Source organism: Pezoporus wallicus, unplaced genomic scaffold, assembly GCF_028554395.1.
Source record: "Pezoporus wallicus isolate ANWC-B61680 ecotype Strahan unplaced genomic scaffold, APGP_CSIRO_Pwel_v1 contig_5418, whole genome shotgun sequence".
NCBI lineage: Eukaryota > Metazoa > Chordata > Aves > Psittaciformes > Psittacidae > Pezoporus > Pezoporus wallicus.
Genome location: NW_026640709.1, coordinates 2960780 through 2980752, shown reverse-complemented (window position 1 = coordinate 2980752; position 19973 = coordinate 2960780). Strand labels below are relative to the sequence as shown.

At 39.9% G+C, this 19973-nt stretch overlaps 1 protein-coding gene across 2 annotated transcripts; it reads right to left on the bottom strand.

Annotated features, from left to right (window-relative positions):
• Positions 1-1600: 1600 nt before the first annotated feature.
• KATNBL1 (katanin regulatory subunit B1 like 1) lies at positions 1601-19541 on the bottom strand. 2 transcript variants are annotated; one of them, XM_057420016.1, is made up of 10 exons: positions 19296-19541; positions 11357-11484; positions 7778-7818; positions 7130-7409; positions 5642-5760; positions 5408-5458; positions 5232-5321; positions 4582-4671; positions 4094-4187; positions 1601-2506 (listed from the first exon to the last, which is right to left on the bottom strand). In XM_057420016.1, the coding sequence occupies exons 2-10, from the start codon at positions 11468-11470 to the stop codon at positions 2474-2476; spliced, it is 912 nt and encodes a 303-aa protein (XP_057275999.1). In that variant the 5' UTR covers positions 11471-11484; positions 19296-19541; the 3' UTR covers positions 1601-2473. The 2 variants fall into 2 exon arrangements, with proteins under 2 accessions (XP_057275999.1, XP_057275998.1); XM_057420015.1 differs by lacking the exon at positions 1601-2506 and having other exon boundaries at positions 3753-4187.
• Positions 19542-19973: the final 432 nt, after the last annotated feature.

Genomic DNA, 19973 nt, shown 5'->3' with positions numbered 1-19973 from the left:
TAAAGAGCATACAGGCACCCAAGCTTGAATGTCAGTGTGAATAGTCTGAAATCAGTTCAAGATTATGACAGAAAAATCATTTCATAATGGAGACACCAGAATCCTGTTCTTATAAATCTAGTAACTGCCTGAAAACAGTAAGAAAATTTCTTCTAAAGTAAGGCACAGATACTAATGACTTAATGTTTAATACTGTATTATTTATGCTGTCAAAATACAACTTTTGGCAGTTAAAAAAAAAAAGCATAATTTTATTAGATATTTCTCAGGAGTGATCCTCAAGTCAATCTTACCTTGCCACTAGAAACAAAAGCACCATCCACAGTTACATGTTGATAAATCCATGGCCACATGCAGAATTCATTACAAGCCCATGTATTTACATCTACAGTCAAGCTAGATTTTTGTATACTAGAGTATTTCACTTTAATCAATTAGAATGATTACTTATTATTACCAGAAATAAATGGCCATGAGTTACTTCATTCTGTTAAAAAAAAAAAATCCAATCCCCCCCCAAAAAAAAACAACCAACAAGCAGATCTGAATTTCATCACCTTTTAGATAATTGCACAAGAATACTGTAGAGTTTCAGCATCTGCTACCCAAATTATAAAGCTAGTCTTTCTGTTACTATTACATTTAAGTGCTCAACAGAACAGTAAATATGAGAATGGAATCATACTGTAGTTCCTTTAAACTTTTAATTGTCAGCAAGGACATTTGAAAAGCAGTCAGTTTTATCTCAAACTCCGAGCGTGAAATATCTCTAACGATACATGAAAATTCAAGCAAAAAGATTTGGCTGTGTGTATCTCAAGATTGTCCACAGAGTTATCTGTTTTGGGATGTCTCAGAACTCTTCCCTGTAACAAATTGCATTGCCCAGGGAAGTGCAAAACCTTTGGTGGTTTAAAGAACATTCAAATAACCAAAAGCACCAAATTCTGATATCTTTCTAGCTGGCCTTCAAAAGACAGCAATAATATGTAAATTAAATACAAAACAAAGCAACAGGAGGCCTAAAGCTGTTGACCACTACACATCAGTTTAAAATTAATTTATTTCATCTGTAAAGCAAAAACCACTTGGGGCTATCAAAAGACTTTTCTCTTGCACATCAATAAAAGTGCAATGCTTAATGCTAGGTATGAAAACAACTCTTGTAAATACTTAGTTTTTTAAAGAAGTAGACTGTTTGGTGATACATGCTTTGCATGTATTTATGTTTTAAGTGAACAGGTGGCACTTCACGAGTTTTAATTGGAAAAGCATGCTTCCTAGTCATAAAAAGCAATAGCAAGTCTAAATCAAAACTCCCTCAGAGCTATTAAGTGATAGCTTTTAAATTAAAATAGTACAGGATAGCAAAAGGACAGTAGAAGAGTTTATAGCTGTATTTTCAATGCTATTGTTGGTATAAAATTGCCATCATTGCTCAGGCTAAAACTTAATTTTGCAGAAGCTGTCATTTTCTTAAAGGAGGTAGTATAAAAAGCTTGCCACTTGCAAAACATGGCCTCATCTGGCTGTAAACATTTCAAACAATAGACATAAATACCTATGATTAGAAGTACAGTGGAAGAGATTATTCTAGAAATTGTTTTATGAACTTGAAAAGAAAAAAACAGTAGATACATTTAATATATTTACTTATTTGCATGTACTTTAAATGATACAGAACAAGATTACTATGTTAGAAATTCACATACAATATAAAAACATTTGTTAGACAAAGTCACCATTCTGCTGACACTTGCAACTGTTTATCCGAGCTTAACTTCAGGTATTTATAATATTTTTCATACATTAATCTTTGTATATGTGCAATGTTTCATTAACTACACATTGTGAAACCCTGATTTTTGTAGTTTTTCATCACAATCTGAACATAATAGCTATCTGCATCTTAACACATTGGCTTTTTGAAACACTAGTAATTAAGGCATCTTTGCTGTGTAGTTTTTCTCAATAGTGCAAACAAAAACTGTCTTTAATAATTTGATTAAAACATAGAAGTAATTGAATATTCTGAAGTTTTTTGTGGTTTTTTTTTAAATGTAACTGGAAGATAGTTGTGCATTTTGGAGTTCTCTTGTAAAAGACAGATTTTAAAACTCTTAATGCTGATTGCTTTTGTTGGTTCCTTGTAACTGGTTCAGCTGTCTTGGCTTCATAACAGGATAATTCATCTTTTGTGGGATATTGTAGTAAAATACAGTAGCATTTCAATGAATACCTAGTAACTAAGTGAATCCCAAATGCAGCAAAGGCATACAGTTTTCATAGTGCACTTTCACCTCACTGAAGTAAAAGTTGCTCCTACTAGACATTTTTCCACTTCAATGTGAAGTAGATGGTTATGATGTTAGTGGTTTTATTAAACAGCTTGACAGTTCAGTTCTCTTCCGCCAGTATTTCTCAAAAGGCTTTCATAGTACACATTTCACGTAAGCCCAGTTTCCCAATCATGTCAGTGCAGCTGTAATAAATAAGCATTTATATCCTAGAAGGAAAAAAAAAACAAAAACAAAAACCAGGAGAAAGAGTTTGTCACATTACTTGTAGCTGTAACATCGACTGTATGTCAATGGGTAACCTATCAGGACATTAATACAAGAGTAATTATATATAGGCCAAATTTCAGAACAAGTTATCTTCAAGATTACTTTCAGTTAATGCTTTTAATGGCATTTCTTTATGTAATGAAAAGTCTGCAGAACAGTGTGATTAGTTTCCAAAGCACCAATTCAGTTTTTCCTCTGCTCAGTGCATTCACAGGAAAAGAAGTCATCATCATGAGATCATGTATTTGAAACATGTTTATTAAGAGTGATGTTCCTTCACCACATCCCTCCAGCATACTTGTACTAGTCCTACTGCTCTTGACTTGTTCAGATCACAATCTATCCTGATATACATTAAGAAACAGGCAAACAAACAGGAAGGGAAACAGAATCCCAGAGAAATAAACTGACACTGGCTGTAACTGCTGTGTTGATCTACCAGAAGAACTAGGCAGTCTGTATTACAAGCTCTTACTGTTCTACCATTTGGGAGTTAGAACTCAGTTCTGCATGCCTGCTGACTGAAGCTGTAAGACATTTGTAATTATCATCATAGAGGCATCAAAATTGAAGTCAGAGGAGCACAGCAGTTGCAGAAGAACAAGAAATAAATTGCTTCGTTGATACATCAAAGTGACAAATTCTGTAGCCATAGAATTGTATCTGAAGGATCTTTGCAGAATCTATAAGCATTCAATCTTTAAGTCCTTCTCAAGTTCACTCAAATCCTACACATAACCAAGTGTCTGCTTTAAGCCCTTTCCCACTGTCTGCCTTCATCAGGTCCCTCTATGTGGACAGGTTTCTTATTCTGTGTAATTCTTAGTGCCCAACCTCAGAAAGCCATGTTAATAGACAGGAGTATCATGAGCAGAAATCATACATCTACCAGACATTATATTACTGATACCACAACATGTTTGCCTTGAGAAAAGGCAAATAAGGTTCACTTCAGATGGAGACACTTTTTTGCTACCCACAAACTCATTTAAGCATTAGGCCAGCAATACGCTTTTAAGATTTAGTATCTTGGCACTTGCCCCAGTCACTTGATGTGCAAATGCTAACAGTGCTGGGCTAAGATTCTCCCTGCTGTATTACACTTAAAACAATGGCTATAAAATCACAGAATCAACTAGGTTGGAAAAGACCTTTAAGATCATCAAGTCCAACCTTTTATCCCAGGACTGCCAAGTCCAACACTAAACCATGTCACTAAGGGCCTCGTTTACACAGTCTTTGAACACTTCCAGGGACAGTGATTCCACCACTTTCCTGGGCAGCCTGTTCCAATACCTGATCACCCTCTTGGTAAAGAAATTTTTCCTAATATCCAGTCTAAACCAAACCTGGCGCAGCTTGAGGCTCTTTGCTCTTGTAAAAATTGTGCAATATGCTTGAGCATTAGTGGAAAATAAAGGTGTTTATATCCATCAATAGTTTAGCATAAATAACACCAAACGAGAGTAATACTGCAAGTGATGCAATTATATGTTCATTACTAAACACAACCGGAACTGGATTACCTTAGCTACGTTACCAGTATATCCTGGAACCAGTGTCAGATGATTCTGCTGTTCCCATAAACCACTCAATTCTTGTTTTAAAATATGAATGTTTCTGAAAAAAGAATGACCACCACTTTATAAAATGCATACATTTCAGTACTTTCTGCCTGAAACACAACTACTACATATAGACTTAGTCTATATGATACTGCCACAATATCGGAAAAAATTTGATCCAACTTCTACAGCATTTGTATTAACCCCTGATATGACTATATGTTAGATGTACTAAAACAAAAAAACCACCCCCCCCAAAAAAAAAAAAAAACCATCCCAAAACATGACAATCCTGTATCTTAAGAACATAAGTGCTTTTAAGCTTTTACTTTCAAATTACAGTATTCTTTTGTAGACAAGGTGCGCTCCTACTGATCAAAGTTGAAACAGATTTCGAGATGGAATAAACTACAAACCCACATTTAAATATTTCCCAACACTATACTCACCCATCCTCTGCCTTTTCGGTATGTGCAGACAGTTCTGACCACCATCTTTTAATGACAGCCTGAAGCCAGTTTAAACCAACTATCACATATCTGTAACAACATATTTTACATATTACGCTTTTCTCCCACTCTCCAATATCTACAGGTCAGCTAAAGTGTCAAGACAAAATGGTAAGCAACTTAGAACGCAACATGTTTTCTGTTCTGGAATATAAATCTAGACAAATTGGCAAGCTTGAAATTGAAGACATAGGCAAGTATTTAAAGTGCTAAACTGAAGCTCTTACTGAAAAGAAGAGATTCAAGTATTTTGCCTGAAACCTTTGCCTTGATTTCATGTTATAAAGCATATTAAAGCCTCAATGCTATTCTGTTTTACAGCTTAGGATAAATAAATTTGTCTAGGGGCAAAATCAGTCCCTGCCAGTTTTCTGCAGTCCCTTGGAGAAAAGGTTTTCTCCACCACCAGTTTGTTAAAGGAGAAAGTTTCACAGGAAAGATTCCCTTCAGGTAGGCGTTTCTTTAGAAAAGCAGCTTTGGGAGAAGGGGCAGAGGGAACAAAAGTCAGAGGACTAAACACCGTTAATGCCTAGGAGAGTGCATAGCCAGGAAGTAGGAGTGTTTTGAAAACATCTGAAACTAATACTTACTCTTCATATTTGCTTTTAAGCAGAGATTTCACTAAAGGCAAAAGATCTACACAGCAGCCAACTGAAATAAATGGTTTTTCTTCCTGTAAACTTAAAAAACACAAGATGTTTCAGAAGTGCTTGAACGTCAGAGTGGTTATAGCAGATTCTTATCCCCCACTTCCTTTTGTTTGTACCTCTTTGTAAGCACAGGAAGGCAGTCTACTACTACTCCAAGATCCTGTATCCTAGAATCATTAAGAAAAAATATCAGAAATGTTACTGGTAAAACATAGGTTGAAGTGTATGCTTCAACTATGATTTAAAGAATAAATATAATGAAGTTACAACATTTAAGGAACCCCTAAAAATACTGCAGCATATTTGGGATTGTTACTACTTTAAGAATATAGAAGAGACACCTAATTTACCTCACTAAGTAGGTGACCAGTTCATTTATACTCCTTCTTCTCCAAAAGGTTAAAGCTACATTCAGCCTCAGATTCCTGCTGAAAAGAACTTGAGTCATAGTTTCATGGTCCTGAGAAACCTGTATATTTATGAAAATATAAAATTTTACCACAAGTTTAGTAGCCAGCAACAACACAATAAGCTGCTCTAATATAGTAACTTAGTATATGAAAATATACTTTCCTACCTGTGTGCTTTTAGAAATTTAGCTAACAATGGCCTTAAACACCACAAATTTCCCTTAGAAGGCGGCACAAATAGATAAAGGCTACTTAACCCACAGGCTACAAGAATAAGGTTTGCAGACACCTAAAGAGAGGTATCTAATGATTCAACAGAGCATTCATGAGCATGAATCTATAATTCTCACCAACTTTGAGTACTTTTTACTTAGATGTTTACTAATTTTGACATGATTCAGACATAAGTAATTATATGTATTCTTCTGTACTTTCACAGAAAAGGTTTGTTTTTGAAGAAGCTCATTCTTGGAATGAAGTTTAGGTATTTTATTAAAATTCCTTTGATTGGAATAAACACTGCAGAGCCATCCACATCTCAGTCATCTGTGGCCAGTGATCTTGTCTTTAGTTTCTCAGAAGTTAGATCTTTCCGAGTCTTCATTTCTTTACCCTTCTTTTCTTATTCTAACTATTCTGCTCCTACTTCCTTGAAACCATCAATATGATGGAGTGCAGGAGTGCCAGATCTGTACCTCCAGCCCACTGGACTCTGAGCTGTCTCTTCATGGCAGCGCATGTTTACAGTACCATGAAAAGGCAGCATGGTGATAGTCTTCAATCTGATCTTCCCTGCCATGCCTCACATTAAAAACCCGCAAGCCACAATGGGTAACAAGCATCTAAGGTGACAGAAGTGGAAATTTCAACATTAAGGGACTTAAATGGACTACACCATCACAATACCCATTTCATTTAAATATCTGACCTTTTAGCCAGTTTCAGAAGCCCCACAAACATTCACCGAGTTTCATCAAGCAACCTTAACAAGAAATACAGTCTCATACAAACTCCTAAGCTAGTTACATACACACTAAGCTGACACTGTTACTGAAGATGGTTTTATCCTACCTCACTAGCTTATTCCCATTCACACACTAACACTTTCACACTTCCATAACATATGTGTGGCCATGCATCATGCCAGATCATGAAACCTAACTAGGTCCAAAGAAGGCTTTCCTTTGGTGCTGGTGCAATTTTAACCCAGACTAGCCTGGAAGATCTGAGCTTCTGTGCTGACCCAAACATGAGGAAAACCGGCAGTACTGTTGGCAATGGTATTATAATAAATAATGATTAGTAATGATATTTACCAGATAAAGATGGTAAATAACAAGACCTGAGCCAATCTGTATGTTAAGAAAATTAGTATAGTTGAAAAATTTCACAGCTAATGACACAAAAGTTTCTTTAAACTCTACTTACCTCTGAAAAAAATCCACTGTACTTGGATGAGGGGCCTTCTGTTTGAGATGAGCCAGAGTCGCTAGAATTCAGGAAGCACGTACGACTATTGTGCACTTTTGCTAGCAGATTGCCTGCACAAGCCAGTTCATTTTCTTTATTTGCCATGTCACAGTCCCTAGATTTAGGGTGCTGTTTCTTTCTGTAACAAGGCTTTGGAGTATAGCAATGAACTTTTCTTTTACAATAAACTACTTTGAAAAGAGAGAGGGGACTTGCCACCGTTTTTCCAACTGTTACTCTGCAACAATAAAGCAGTATTTTAGTGAAGGTTGCTGTAAACCTAAGCAATACTTTCTGTTAAGTTAAAATGTATCACCTTGAATTCAGTAGTGAACTTGCAGGTTACTTAGAACACTTTATCCCCAAGATACTTCTGATAACCCAAATAGTCATGAAAGTGTAAGAGCTACCACCAACATTTTTTCTTGCTTTTATGAATGCAGAGACTTATTATTATGGAAGCAAGACACAAGAATCAATTGTCAGTAAAATTAAGACCTATCTTTTATCTCTGTCTGTCTGGGTATCGTAATACATTTAAACTGCTTTTTCCTCTGTCTCCCTCTCACTTGAAACTCAAGACTCTTCACACCACTGCTCTCCTACCTGTTTGTGTATGAAGCCAGCTGTTTTGGAGATTTCTTGCCCTGAGAGAAAGGGAATAGAGAAGAAAAAAACCTGCATTACTAAAAAGGATCAAACACTCCCACAGTTTGTCATAAAAAAGTAGCCTGCTTGACCATAGCCTATGTTTACTAGAGATTCCCTCCCTTCCACCCACTCTTTCTATTCTGCAACTTAAGCACAGCTATGTTAACCTTCCCGTAATCTTCAAGTATTTCACAGCGGCCTAAAGATGGACTCTCTGCCCCAGCTGTCCCTGGAGCACCATGATCAGCTGTAGGGTATCTTTGGCAAGAGGCGGGATTGTGACATCAGCAACAGATTCTTTAGTTACAAGCAAACTAAACGCCAACACATGAAAAGCCTACTGGAATCTGATGGCAAAACTGCATTAATTGTCTCACGTATATTTAAAGGCCCATAATATGATGCCTGTAAGATGCTAGTATTAGGAAGGATAATAGCAAAACACTTCCACACCAAAGGGGAAAAAAAAAAAAAAAAAAAAAAAAAAAAAAAATCAAGACTGCTGTAGACAACATGACCTTGATTATCCTAAATCCTTCACAGGAAACAGATTAACACCCTGACACCAGACAGACTGCACAGAACAGCGATATCCTACAGGAATAACAAAAAACATTCAAGATTGTGCCACACCTCTGAAAATTAAGCAACACAATTTGAAGATGAATTTTTGAAGACTGTTTTTTATACAGCAGTCTTCAATGTTTTAAGCTCATCTTCATTACATGAAGCTCTAACTGTGCCATTCTCTTTTTACCGGTAAAAAGAAACAAGTACTAAGATGCTCAAGTTAGAAATACGTATTTTCACATGAACGGGTACTAAGCTCATATACTGCTGGCATTTCAACTTGAAAATTTACATAGAATCATAGAATAGTTAGGGTTGGAAAGGACCTTAAGATCATCTAGTTCCAACCCCCCTGCCATGGGCAGGGACACATCACACTAAACCATATCACCCAAGGCTTCGTCCAACTTGGCCTTGAACACTGCTAGGGATGGAGCATTCACAACCTCCCTGGGCAACCCATTCCAGTGCCTCACCACCCTAACAGTAAAGAATTTCTTCTTATATCCAATCTAAACTTCCCCTGTTTAAGTTTTAATCTGTTACCCCTTGTCCTGTCACTAGGGTCCCTAATGAAGAGTCCCTCCCCAGCACCCCTATAGGCCCCACTTCAGATACTGGAAGGCTGCTATGAGGTCTCCACGCAGCCTTCCCTTCTCCAGGCTGAACAGCCCCAACCTTCTCAGCCTGTCTTCATACAGGAGGTGCTCCAGTCCCCTAACCATCCTCCTTGTGGCCCTCCTCTGGACTTGTTCCAACAGTTCCATATCCTTTTTATGCTGAGGACACCAGAACTGTGCACAATACTCAAAGTGAGGTCTCACAAGAGCAGAGTAGAGGGGCAGGATCATCTCCTTCGACCCGCTGGTCACACTCCTTTTGATGCGGCCCAGGATACCGTTGGCTTTCTGGGCTGGCAGTGCACACTGTTGGCTCATGTTAATTTTCTCATCAGCCAACACCCCCAAGTCCTTCTCCGCAGGGCTGCTCTGAATCTCTTCTCCACCCAACCCATAGCTGTGTCTGGGAATGCTCCGACCCAGGTGTAGGACCTTGCACTTATCATGGTTAAACTTCATAAGGTTGGCATCAGTCACTCACAAGTGTGTCAAAGTCCCTCTGGATGGCATTCCTTCCCTCCAGCGTATCAACTGAACCACACAGCTTGGTGTCATCGGCAAACTTGCTGAGGGCGCACTCAATCCCACTGTCCATGTCAGCGACAAAGATGTTGAACTAGACCGGTCCCAACACCAATCCCTGAGGGACACCACTCGTTACTGGTCTCCAGCCAGACACTGAGCCATTGACCACAACTCTTTGTGTGCAGCCATCCAGCCAGTTCTTTATCCACCAAGTGGTCCATCCATCAAATTGATGTCTCTCCAATTTAGAGACAAGGATGTCATGGGGGACAGTGTCAAGCGCTTTGCACAAGTCCAGGTAGATGACATCAACTGCTTTATTCCTGTCCATCAGTTCCATAGCCCCATCATAGAAGGCCACCAAATTGGTCAGGCAGGATTTCCCCTTAGTGAAGCCATGCTGGCTGTCACCAAGCACCTTGTTGTTTTTCATGTGCCTTAGCATGCCTTCCAGGAGAATCTGCTCCAAAATTTTGCCAGGCACAGAGGTGAGACTGACTGGTCTGTAATTCCCCTGGTCATCCAGGGGATGACCCCAAAAATGGGGGTTATATTTCCCTTTTTCCAGTCATCCGGAACTTCACCTGACTGCCATGATTTTTCAAATATGATGGACAGTGGCTTAGCAACTTCATTTGCCAGCTCCTTCAAGACCCGCGGATGGACTTCATCAGGTCGCATGGACTTGTGTTCATGTTCTTAAGATGCTATCGAACCAGATTCTCTCCTACAGTGGTCCCAAGGTCTTCATTCTCACAGTCCCTGCGTCTGCCTTCCAAGACTTGGGTGGAAGTCTTGGTGGACATGATTCTTTATGCTGTGCACATCAGCAAAACAATGCTATGATCTTAACACCAGCTCAAAATCATGTGGGTTTTAATACATAATTTTAATAAGCAAACAGAGGATATTGGCATCTTTGCCACTTTTTGAAGCAATCCTGCAGTTAAGTTTATGTCCCTAATGCTTCCTCCATGCTCTGCTGCTTTACTCTTCAGCCAGTAAGACAGGTAAGAGGTTTAAGAAATTGCTTCTGATTACCAATAATCCAATGAAAGACTATGTGTTACTAGACAATGTGGTAGATCCAGCTATATGATAATATAAAGACAGGTCCATTTCAATGCAGGTATTCCACCTACCACACCTCTTACCTGTGCCACGTAGCTCTTCTGGCAAGAGAGAACTTTTTGATGGTAGTATTCCTCTACTGTAACAGTTCTTAAATAGACTGCAGAGTAGGCATGAGTAAAACCATATCAGCACCTATTACTCACATGGATGATATGATGCCAGTAATTGTGTAGTCTGTGCAGTGATGGCCTATCATAGAATCTTAGAACAGTTTGGGTTGGAGTGGATCGTCAAAGGTCATCTAGTCCAACCCTCCTGCAATAAGCAGGGACCTCTTCAACTAGATCAGGTTACCCAGAAACACATCCAGCCTGGCAATGCCCCCAGGGGTGGCACATCCACCACCTCTTTGGGCAACCTGTGCCAGTATTTTACCATCCTCTTTGTAAAGAATTTTTTCCTAACATCCAGCCTGAATCTCCCCTCTGTCAGTTTAAAACCAAAACCCCTTGCCGTATCACAACAGATCCTGCTGAAAAGTCTATGTATTATAATGCATAGTTTTCATAATATAATTGCTGTTAAAGCTACAGTTCTGTTGTACATCTAAACATGAAATACCCAATAATGCTGTGCTTCTGGTTTTAGACTGCTCAGAACCATGAACTTGTCTGAATGTTTACGTCAGTTTCATCTGAGGACATAAAAAAAAAAAAAAACAAACCCACAACCACAAAGAGCTTACCTCCTTCATGATCTTTTTAGTGGAAGAAGAGATTCTTTTCCTGGGGAGATCAATGTGATGACCTTCAATATGCAATACTTTCTGTTTTCTAACATTGTGGGCTTCAGATGCCATAATCTCTCAAATCCCTGTTTTCAAGGGAAAGAAACTTAGTTATCTTTTCTAAAACTTTCAGTCAACTTTCTTCAAATACAGGTGGCAAAACAGTTAAAAAGAGTTCAACTATTCACAAGATGTTCCATCATCTAATTAACCCAAGACATCATCCTTCAGCAAATGGCAGCTAGATCATTAGTAAGATGCTGATGAGCACTTCAAAATGCCTATTTAGTTTTCAGCCCCTCCCGAAGAAACAGAGGTAGAGATTCTGTTTTCAATCCAACTTACTACACCTGCACTGAAGGGTGTCATGCAGACAGGAATTCAAGTAAAGGAAAAGGCAATTTAGGAGACTCCTCCACATTACACACTATGAATTTCATCTGCAACCTAGAGGGGAAAATAAAAAAAAAAAAAAAAAAATCCCACAAATGCTTCCAAGTGGGAAAAGTCAGCTAAATAAAAATCCCTGGGTTTTTTTTTTGGGGGGAAGAAGGCAAAATTTATCAGAATAACAAAGGTTAAAAAAAAAAAAATTTGAAATGAAAGACCTCCCTGTAATTTACTGGCAAATCCACTCCCCTGCCCATTTTTCTCGGCATATAACTGGCTATTTTTCATGTTTTAAAAATTAAAATCTTTATTCCACAGTTAACCAATACTAAAATGTATAAGGGACTCTGCCTTGAAGTATGCAAATATTTCTATGAGAATCAAACTCAAGACTGAGACACTTGTGCATACGGTTTTACAACTTTTTCAGTGATTCAGACAAGACACTGCTTGAGACTGGATTAAAGAACTACATCATGTTTTAGCATTAAAATATTTTAGCAAGACACGCTACCTTGCTTTTAAAGGCCATCCCTTTGCTCCAATTTTATTGATTTTTCCCCCTAGGTGGCAAAACTGTCTCAACATGAATGTCCCAATTTCTCCCCTCCACCTTTAGTACCAACAGTCCTATCCTACTTCCTCTATGTAGCAGATTTATCCCACATTAAGAACTTCAGTGTATCAAAGACTAAGACACTTAGCAGTGGAAAAAGCCAGATGGGAAACAGCTTACTAGCCACAGAAGACCTGTCAATGCAGTAGCTAAAGGCCATCAAAGAAGACAAACAGGAGGCAGGCTCAAAACAAAGTAGAAGGTGTATTCTTCACATAATGCATATTTCATTCCATATTGCAGGATACAGTGAAAGCAAGGGAAAAAAAAAAGGAAAAAAAAAACCAAACCAAACCCACCTTCAAATGCTTCAGTTGTCTTTAGAACTGCATCTGTTACAGAAGTATGGAGTCCTCAGGCCAAGGACTTCACAAATTGCAAATGGCAGCATTGTTTAGGGCAAGTCTTCTAACAGTTTGTGATCCATACTTCTGCAGATACAAAGCTGGCTTAAGACTAGTGCATTAACTTGATTGACTTTTTTCCTGCATACTGTGGGATGGTGACAGAATAGTTGCCAGCCTGTGAGCTCTCAACACTTCCAAGGCTTCCAGCCACCAGGCTTATAAATAAATAGTAATTTATTTTTTTTCCCTGGACCTTAGAAGAAATTACAAGAATAAACCATTCCTCTGCTTATCAGACTCATTAAAAACATTATTTGGCCTCAAAATGGACAGTACATTAAAATTTGAACTTAGAGCACAACACAAGGGCAAACAACTGAACTTTTAAGGAGAAGCCCACTCTAACAACCCTAAAATCCAAACAAATACAGCCTTCAGGCTAATGCTGAAGGCAGAAAGCTATGAGGGCTTGGAAAAAACAGCTGAGGGGAAAGCAGTGAAATCCAGGAAATTAGCAAGGATAATCTGCAAACGTGCAATGCAGTGACCAAAGAACCCCACAGAATCATCCCCTCAGATGGTAAAAACAAATAAGTAAATTCCATGCTCTCTGTTCCTGAAGGATAACTTTCACAATTGATTCCATGACACACTGACAGCTTACAACTCTTCATGCAAAACCGTGACCCCTCCTTATGTACTCCTTCAATAAATGATCTCAAACTATCCTCCTCTTTCATGCTATGCAGTAAGCAAAAGTCTGATCTCCAATATACAAGACGGTGCTGTTAAACTAGAATGTTTTTTATTTAATAGAAGTGTAAAATTTCTGAAGGCTAGAAAGAAATGCCTTACCAAGGAAACTCAATTAGCATACCAGTGTTTAATACTGGGCTCTAAAGAGTCTAAAATGACATCTCAAAATACCCACATTGGAGGTATTTCAACTATCCTGGAGGGAAGAAAGCACCCTACAAAGAACTGAATGCGTTCAAGAGAAATGAAGATGAGGACACAGTTTGCCAAATTTGATTTAAGAATATAATGCTGCCTGGCCTCCCAGATGAAACGTGAAAAGACAACAAAACTATCAATCCGTTCTTTAAAGACTGGGAACAGAAACCCAGAAGGCTAACAGATAATCAGATATAAAGGAACATCAGATGAAGTGAAGTAAAATCCTTATGTCTGTGTTCACTGTCCTACAGAGAGGTTTCCATAGCTTAAACAGTTTTGTGAGGGTCTCTGATGATGCAGAAGCAACTGCGAGTATAAGCAGTAACGAAATAGCTGCATTGTTAAGTAAGGTGCAGAACCTCTCTTAGAGCTGAAAAAGCACCTAAGGAAATCACATGTGGAAAATAGTATTTAAAGACAGCATCAAGGAAGATCCAGACCGTCATCTCATTGTGCAAATTAGTAAACAATGTAAACTAAGAATAGAATTACTGGACACAAACAAATAATATATTGGGAAACATTCAACCTGGCTGTTGTGAAGGCAAGTCATGCCCTGCAAAATTAGGTACAACATGGGTAAAGGACAACTAAATGATAAAAACCTACCTGGGAGTCCCAAAAGCTTTAAGAAGTCCCTCAGGTAAAACTCCTGAGGAAACTAAGCAACCAAGTGATAAGAGGGAAAGACTTTGTGTGGACAAATAGTTAAGAAAGTCATAAACAATCTAAGGAGTTCCCACATTGAAGGAGGCCACAGCAGGTATCCCACAAAAAATCTACATTGGTTTATGCTGTTCAATATATTCATAGATTACATCTCAAAGGGGATAAGTAACTGATGTTGACAATACAAAGTTATATTAGACACTGAAGATGAGGGCTAACTGAAGAATTAAAGGACCGTGATTTACAATAAGAAGCAGCAGCAATGATTATAGATTAATACAAAACAAAGCCTGTGTGTCTGCAGGCACAGGAGCAGGCTGTAAGCTAATAACTGCCATCCACAACAAGATATATGACAGTTTATTTTAGATAATTTGGATTGCTCGGTGCACCATATGGATCAATAATAAACAGAACTAATTTGTGCTTGCATTTCAGGTACTAAGTGCAGGTTTAGTATTCTTCCCTTAATAAAATAAAAACACCCCAACCCACCACAAGACAATAAAAACAACTCAGAAGATTTTTAAATAAAAAACAAAAAAAACCCCAAACAAATCACACCAAAAAACCCACCAAAAAAAAAAAAAAAAAAATCGAACCCAAAAACCAACCAACCAACCAAACAAACAAAAAATCAACCAAAACACAAACAAACAAAAATATCAGACAAAGTTAAAAGAAGTATGAAACACTTTCCAGACAATCAACAACTGAACAGACCAGGGCTTTCCAGTCTGGAAAGAAGGCTACCTATAGCAGAGAGGTGAAAGAAGACGAAGGTCTATAAAACAAATAGCTTGGAACAGTTGCATAGAAATCGTTCATTGTTGTGCCCAATGTAAGAATGAAGGGTCAAAAGCTGAAGGAGGTTCAAAACTTACAAAAGGGGGTGGATCTTTATGCATATTATCATCAACCTGAACCTGCCACATGATGCTGCAGATCCAAATGTTTACATAGGTTCCAGGGTAGACTGTGCGAATTCATTAAAAAAAGATTAAAGACTGTTATTAAATATGATTAAATATAGAAACACAACCTGGGTAGCCCAGAGACAGAGCAGAACATAAGCAAAACAATCTGGCATACCTAAATCTAACGCTGCTATAACAAACCTAGCCTATCTCTCAAAAAACTTGCTTCCAAAGACTTAGTAACACATGATAAAATGATAGCTGTCCAGGCATTTTACAGGGTTTTTCGTAACTTTTATTTCCTACCTGCTATAAGGTATCATCACCTAGAGACAGCTAAATAGACACTAACACTTATTTTGGGATATATGCACAGCATTTTTAAACTGCCATTAGATACTAATTTGTGCAGGATCTAATACTTTACACTTAAACATCTTGCATTCTTTGATTATTCCCGTATGATAAGCACAGCTGGTTGTATTTGTTCAGAACAATACGTCATGCAGCTCATTAAGGCCAATGCAATCCCTTGCTTTACAAATTTTAAAAATAGAAGGATAGAATGCAAGTCCTTTCAGCTCTGCCTCAGCCCTTCATCACACAAGCCCAAACTGTTTTACAACTGTGACAACGTACACTGCACTTATGAACAGAGACACACAATTTTATTAAGATGACAGGTTCACATTCCATCAATTTCAGCCGTTCCATGAGTGACTTCCCATAGCAGATGCCAACCTTCCTTCCTCCTCATTTTACTCTCTTCAATTTTCAGGACACAGGCCTAGGGTAACAGCAGCCACATACCCTGATAAGTAAGCTCATTAGTGCCCACATCCAATAGACAGTACCTATGCAAAGTATTCTTGATGGCTCTGCTGCTGTTTTCTTTGATCTCTCTCAGATGCAATGTAACTACCAGAATCACGCAAAGAAAGCCATACTAAAAGGCTTTCAAGCGTGTATCTATCGAAGGCAAGTATTAACAACTCCACCACTCCCTCCCATCATCCTAAATTCTGGGCATGGCCCCCAGAAAGGGACAAACTTTTCTTCACCTTACGTAATCTACACATGTATTAACATAACATCTATTTCTTACAGAACACACACCACAATACTGCAAGTTCAAGGATGACAAGTATTACACTCAGATGAGTTAACTGTTACTCTCTAAGAAGGGGAGTTCATACTTTGAAAGTATTCAAAGTACGTATACATCAGGGAACTAACAACGGTCAAGTAACTTTGCTAGTCATTATCAGATTTAAAACGTTTATGAGAAACTTCCAGTAATGGTTATTCCACATTTATTTCCAAAAGGGTAATCTGTCTACAAAAATAAATTGGAACTATGTCATGATGCAGAAGTGATTCTGTAAGCTTGGCATAATTTCCTTTCATTTTAACGCTGACAAATGTTAACAGAACCTATCTGTCTCTCAGTTTTAGATGGCTTCTACATCGTTTGAATATGAAACAGTTTGAGTTAAAAAAAAAAACCCAAACCAAACAAAAAACCACAACCCATCTCCTTGTTTAGTAATTTATGCTGACAGTTCACTAGATGTAAAATACTGAATTCTCTTAAAAAGAAACTGGAGATAAAAGTTCCAAGAAGCATGTTAATGCAAAAATTTTCTGCAACACTATAAAAAAGCATGTCCTCAATGCCAGCAGGACGCAATTTTTTAATGTGCTATACCTGTCAGGCCATTTGTTACAGTTAAAAGTTTCATGTGTGGCCCAAAATTGAGGAATTTTATTAGACTTGCCTTAAAGACAAATCTTATATGAGCAACTAGTTATGGTAAGTTAGCTTATTCCTATAATTTAAGCTAACTTTCCTATTACTCTTACATATGGAATTTGTATGCGTCCCTCTGGTGCAAGTACTCATCAAGAACCTTTAAAAATGACAAGTCAGATTTGGTTAAGTTTGTTGAGTATGAATCCAGGTGTGAGTTATCTCTCCTTGTGGGGTCAGCTTAAAGGTCTAATAAATGAACTTTATCCACCTTCTGGAAAAAAATTTTACAAAAAAGTTAAATAAACCAGTATTCAGTTTTCTGCATCTGGATGTACCATTTACAGATATTTTAAGCTGCCATAAAGTAACATTAGTTGTGAGTGACTTAATCTTTCCTGAAGTCATCCTTCACCAATGAAAAAATACTTTTGTCTGTGGATTTTCACTTACGAACACCCTACAAATAGTTACATTGGAAAAACTCCATTACTGACATTATCTGAGAGTTGTTATATAGGAAATAAAATTCCAGTACACTGCGCCTTCCCCATTAGTATTTGACATCAGCTTTAAGAAACTACTCAATTTTTTTTTTCCTATTCATTGCTCAAACCAATGAGCTTCAAAAACCTACTACAAATTTTTTAAATTCAAACCTAGAGAAAGATATATTTGAAAACCCCTTAAGTTCTAAACTAAGTGGAGGCATGGGTACCAACCTCATCCCAACCTGGCTGAACACTGTGACTACATCTGACACAGCTTGGGATCATACCACTTTCTAATGTTACCCTCAAACACAATGTGGTTCATTTATAGCATTTAAAAAGACTTCTTAATTCATATTCAAGCTTCTTATCCTGGGATCAATATACAAAACTGTTAAAAATATTCCAATGGAAATACATCAAAAAAAGAAGTATCACAACTGGGCAAAAGAGAATGTCCACAAAACTAGAATGACATGTATATATCAGTATAATGACATGTAATGTTTTTATATATACAGAAATAGTATTATGGTATTTTATATAAGATATTATTATAAAGCTCTGAGTTATAAAGTTTAGGAACTCAAACCAATGGTAACTTGACTTTGATGAGATGATATTACAGAAATTTTAAACAAAACTGTATGCACTAAGAAATTAAAGTGACAGGCTTTGACTGGAACAATCTGTTCTTTCCAATCAGCAAGGCCAAAGAGGCACTAACTTGCCTTCTCTTATGCTTTAATTCTACTAAGCATGGCTAACTACCTTGTATTTCCTTCCCTGACTATAGCCCAAGAATAGAAGGAACAAAAACACAGAGGAGTGGGAAAAACAAAATTCATGTTCCAAGAAAGCTGGATGGAAGAAAGCTGCTTTTAAGCAAACTGACTTAATGTTGCTCCAAAGCACAGCATGTTACAAAAACAGCAACAAAAATTTTCTAAAGCTACCTCCCAGTGTCTCTCTCCTTAACAGATCTCACTATTCAGAAATTCTTTTTAGTTCTACACTAAACAGCACACCAACCACTCCAGCACAGCAGCTGAGAAAAAAGCTTGAAGGCTTTTTAACAAAGCCATTAATACAGGATCTGATCTTCAAGCGTCTGAAGATTTCCTCCCTCCTCTCCCCCCTCCCCGGAATCTGTCACGCCCAAGGAATAAAATCCCTGAGGAGGCTTCACACCCAGCTCGTTATCCTCCCCTTCGGTAGCACCAGAACCTTTCCTGCTTTCCTTACACTCGCCCACCACTGCACACACTTGCTTTTGAGTTGTGGCGAGTGACAGCACTTCAGAAAAAGATAAAATCACCACAACTCGCCCGCTGGAGACGCAAGTACCGAATAGACGTGCCACAGGCCGGCCGGTGGGACTGCAGGTGTCCCTGCACTGGCCAGTCGACATCCCCGCGGTGCCAGCGGCGCAAGCGTGTCAGATTAGGGTCGCCACAGCAGCGGGAGGCAGACCCGCTCCCGGCCAGCGGCCAGCATGCAGCCCCGAGCCCACATTCCAGGCGGGGCGCCCCGGAGCAGCACCTGGCCCCGGCGAGGCAGACCGCGGCCTGGGCCGCCCCGTCCGCCCCGCTGCCCCAGAGCCAGCGGAGAGGCGCAAGGCCTCGCCGAGGATTACCTCGCTCCCGGTTTCTCAGCGGCCGCAGACGCGCCGCGCGCTAGGAAGGCTCTCTGCCCGCTGCCCTGCTCCAAGCGCCAGCTCCTCGGGCGCTGCCCTGGGAGCTTCGCATCCCGTCACTCACCCGTTGCTCATCGTACCGGGCGGGCCCACGCCAAGTGGGAGAAGAAGCCACAAAACACTACTACCACCGCGACCCAGCACCCACAGCCTGCGCCATTCAAACGGCGCCGCGCTGCATGCTGGGCCGCGCCGCGCCACGCCCCGCTGCCCGCGCGGGCATGCGGCGCCCTCTGGCGACTGCGCCGCCTCCTCCCGGCAGCCGAGGGCGCATCCGGCTCCGCTGCCACAGAGCCCGCCGCAGCTCGCGCCTCGCCTCGCCCCGCCCCGCCCCGCCCCGCCCCGCCCCGCCCCGCCCCGCCCCGCCCTCCTGCCCCGCCCCGCCCCGCCCTCCTGCCCCGCCTCCTGTGGCGGCGCGCACGGTACGGCGGTTGGGGCGCTGGCTGTGTGCAACCAGGTGGTTCTTCCGGGCGGGCGCTCAGGCTGCCGCAGCTGTGTTCCCATGGGCCTCACCCGCCCCTTCCGCCTGGCGGCCTGTCCTGGCTGTCTGCCGGGCTGAGCGCGCTCCGGGGCCGTCAGCGCACTGGGCTGACCTGTGCCGGTCTGGTCCAGCTTCTCGTTGGAAAAAGATGTTTCTTTCCTCTTTCCCCCCCCCCCCGCAACTCGCCTGCGTGGAGCGGAGCTTCCTCAGGCAGCGGCGGTATTAAGCCGGCCGCCTCTCTTCCACGGCCGCCTCGCTTCC

Bases quoted from the DNA above. Each gene is read 5' to 3' on its own strand.
- KATNBL1 (XM_057420015.1), bottom strand. From the start codon at position 11,470: ATGGCATCTGAAGCCCACAATGTTAGAAAACAGAAAGTATTGCATATT. The intron at 7,410-7,777 runs GTAGGAGAGCAG...TTATTGTTGCAG, and splicing joins CTGGCTTCATACACAAACAG to AGTAACAGTTGGAAAAACGG. The intron at 5,322-5,407 runs GTACAAACAAAA...GTGTTTTTTAAG, and splicing joins CTTCCTGTGCTTACAAAGAG to TTTACAGGAAGAAAAACCAT.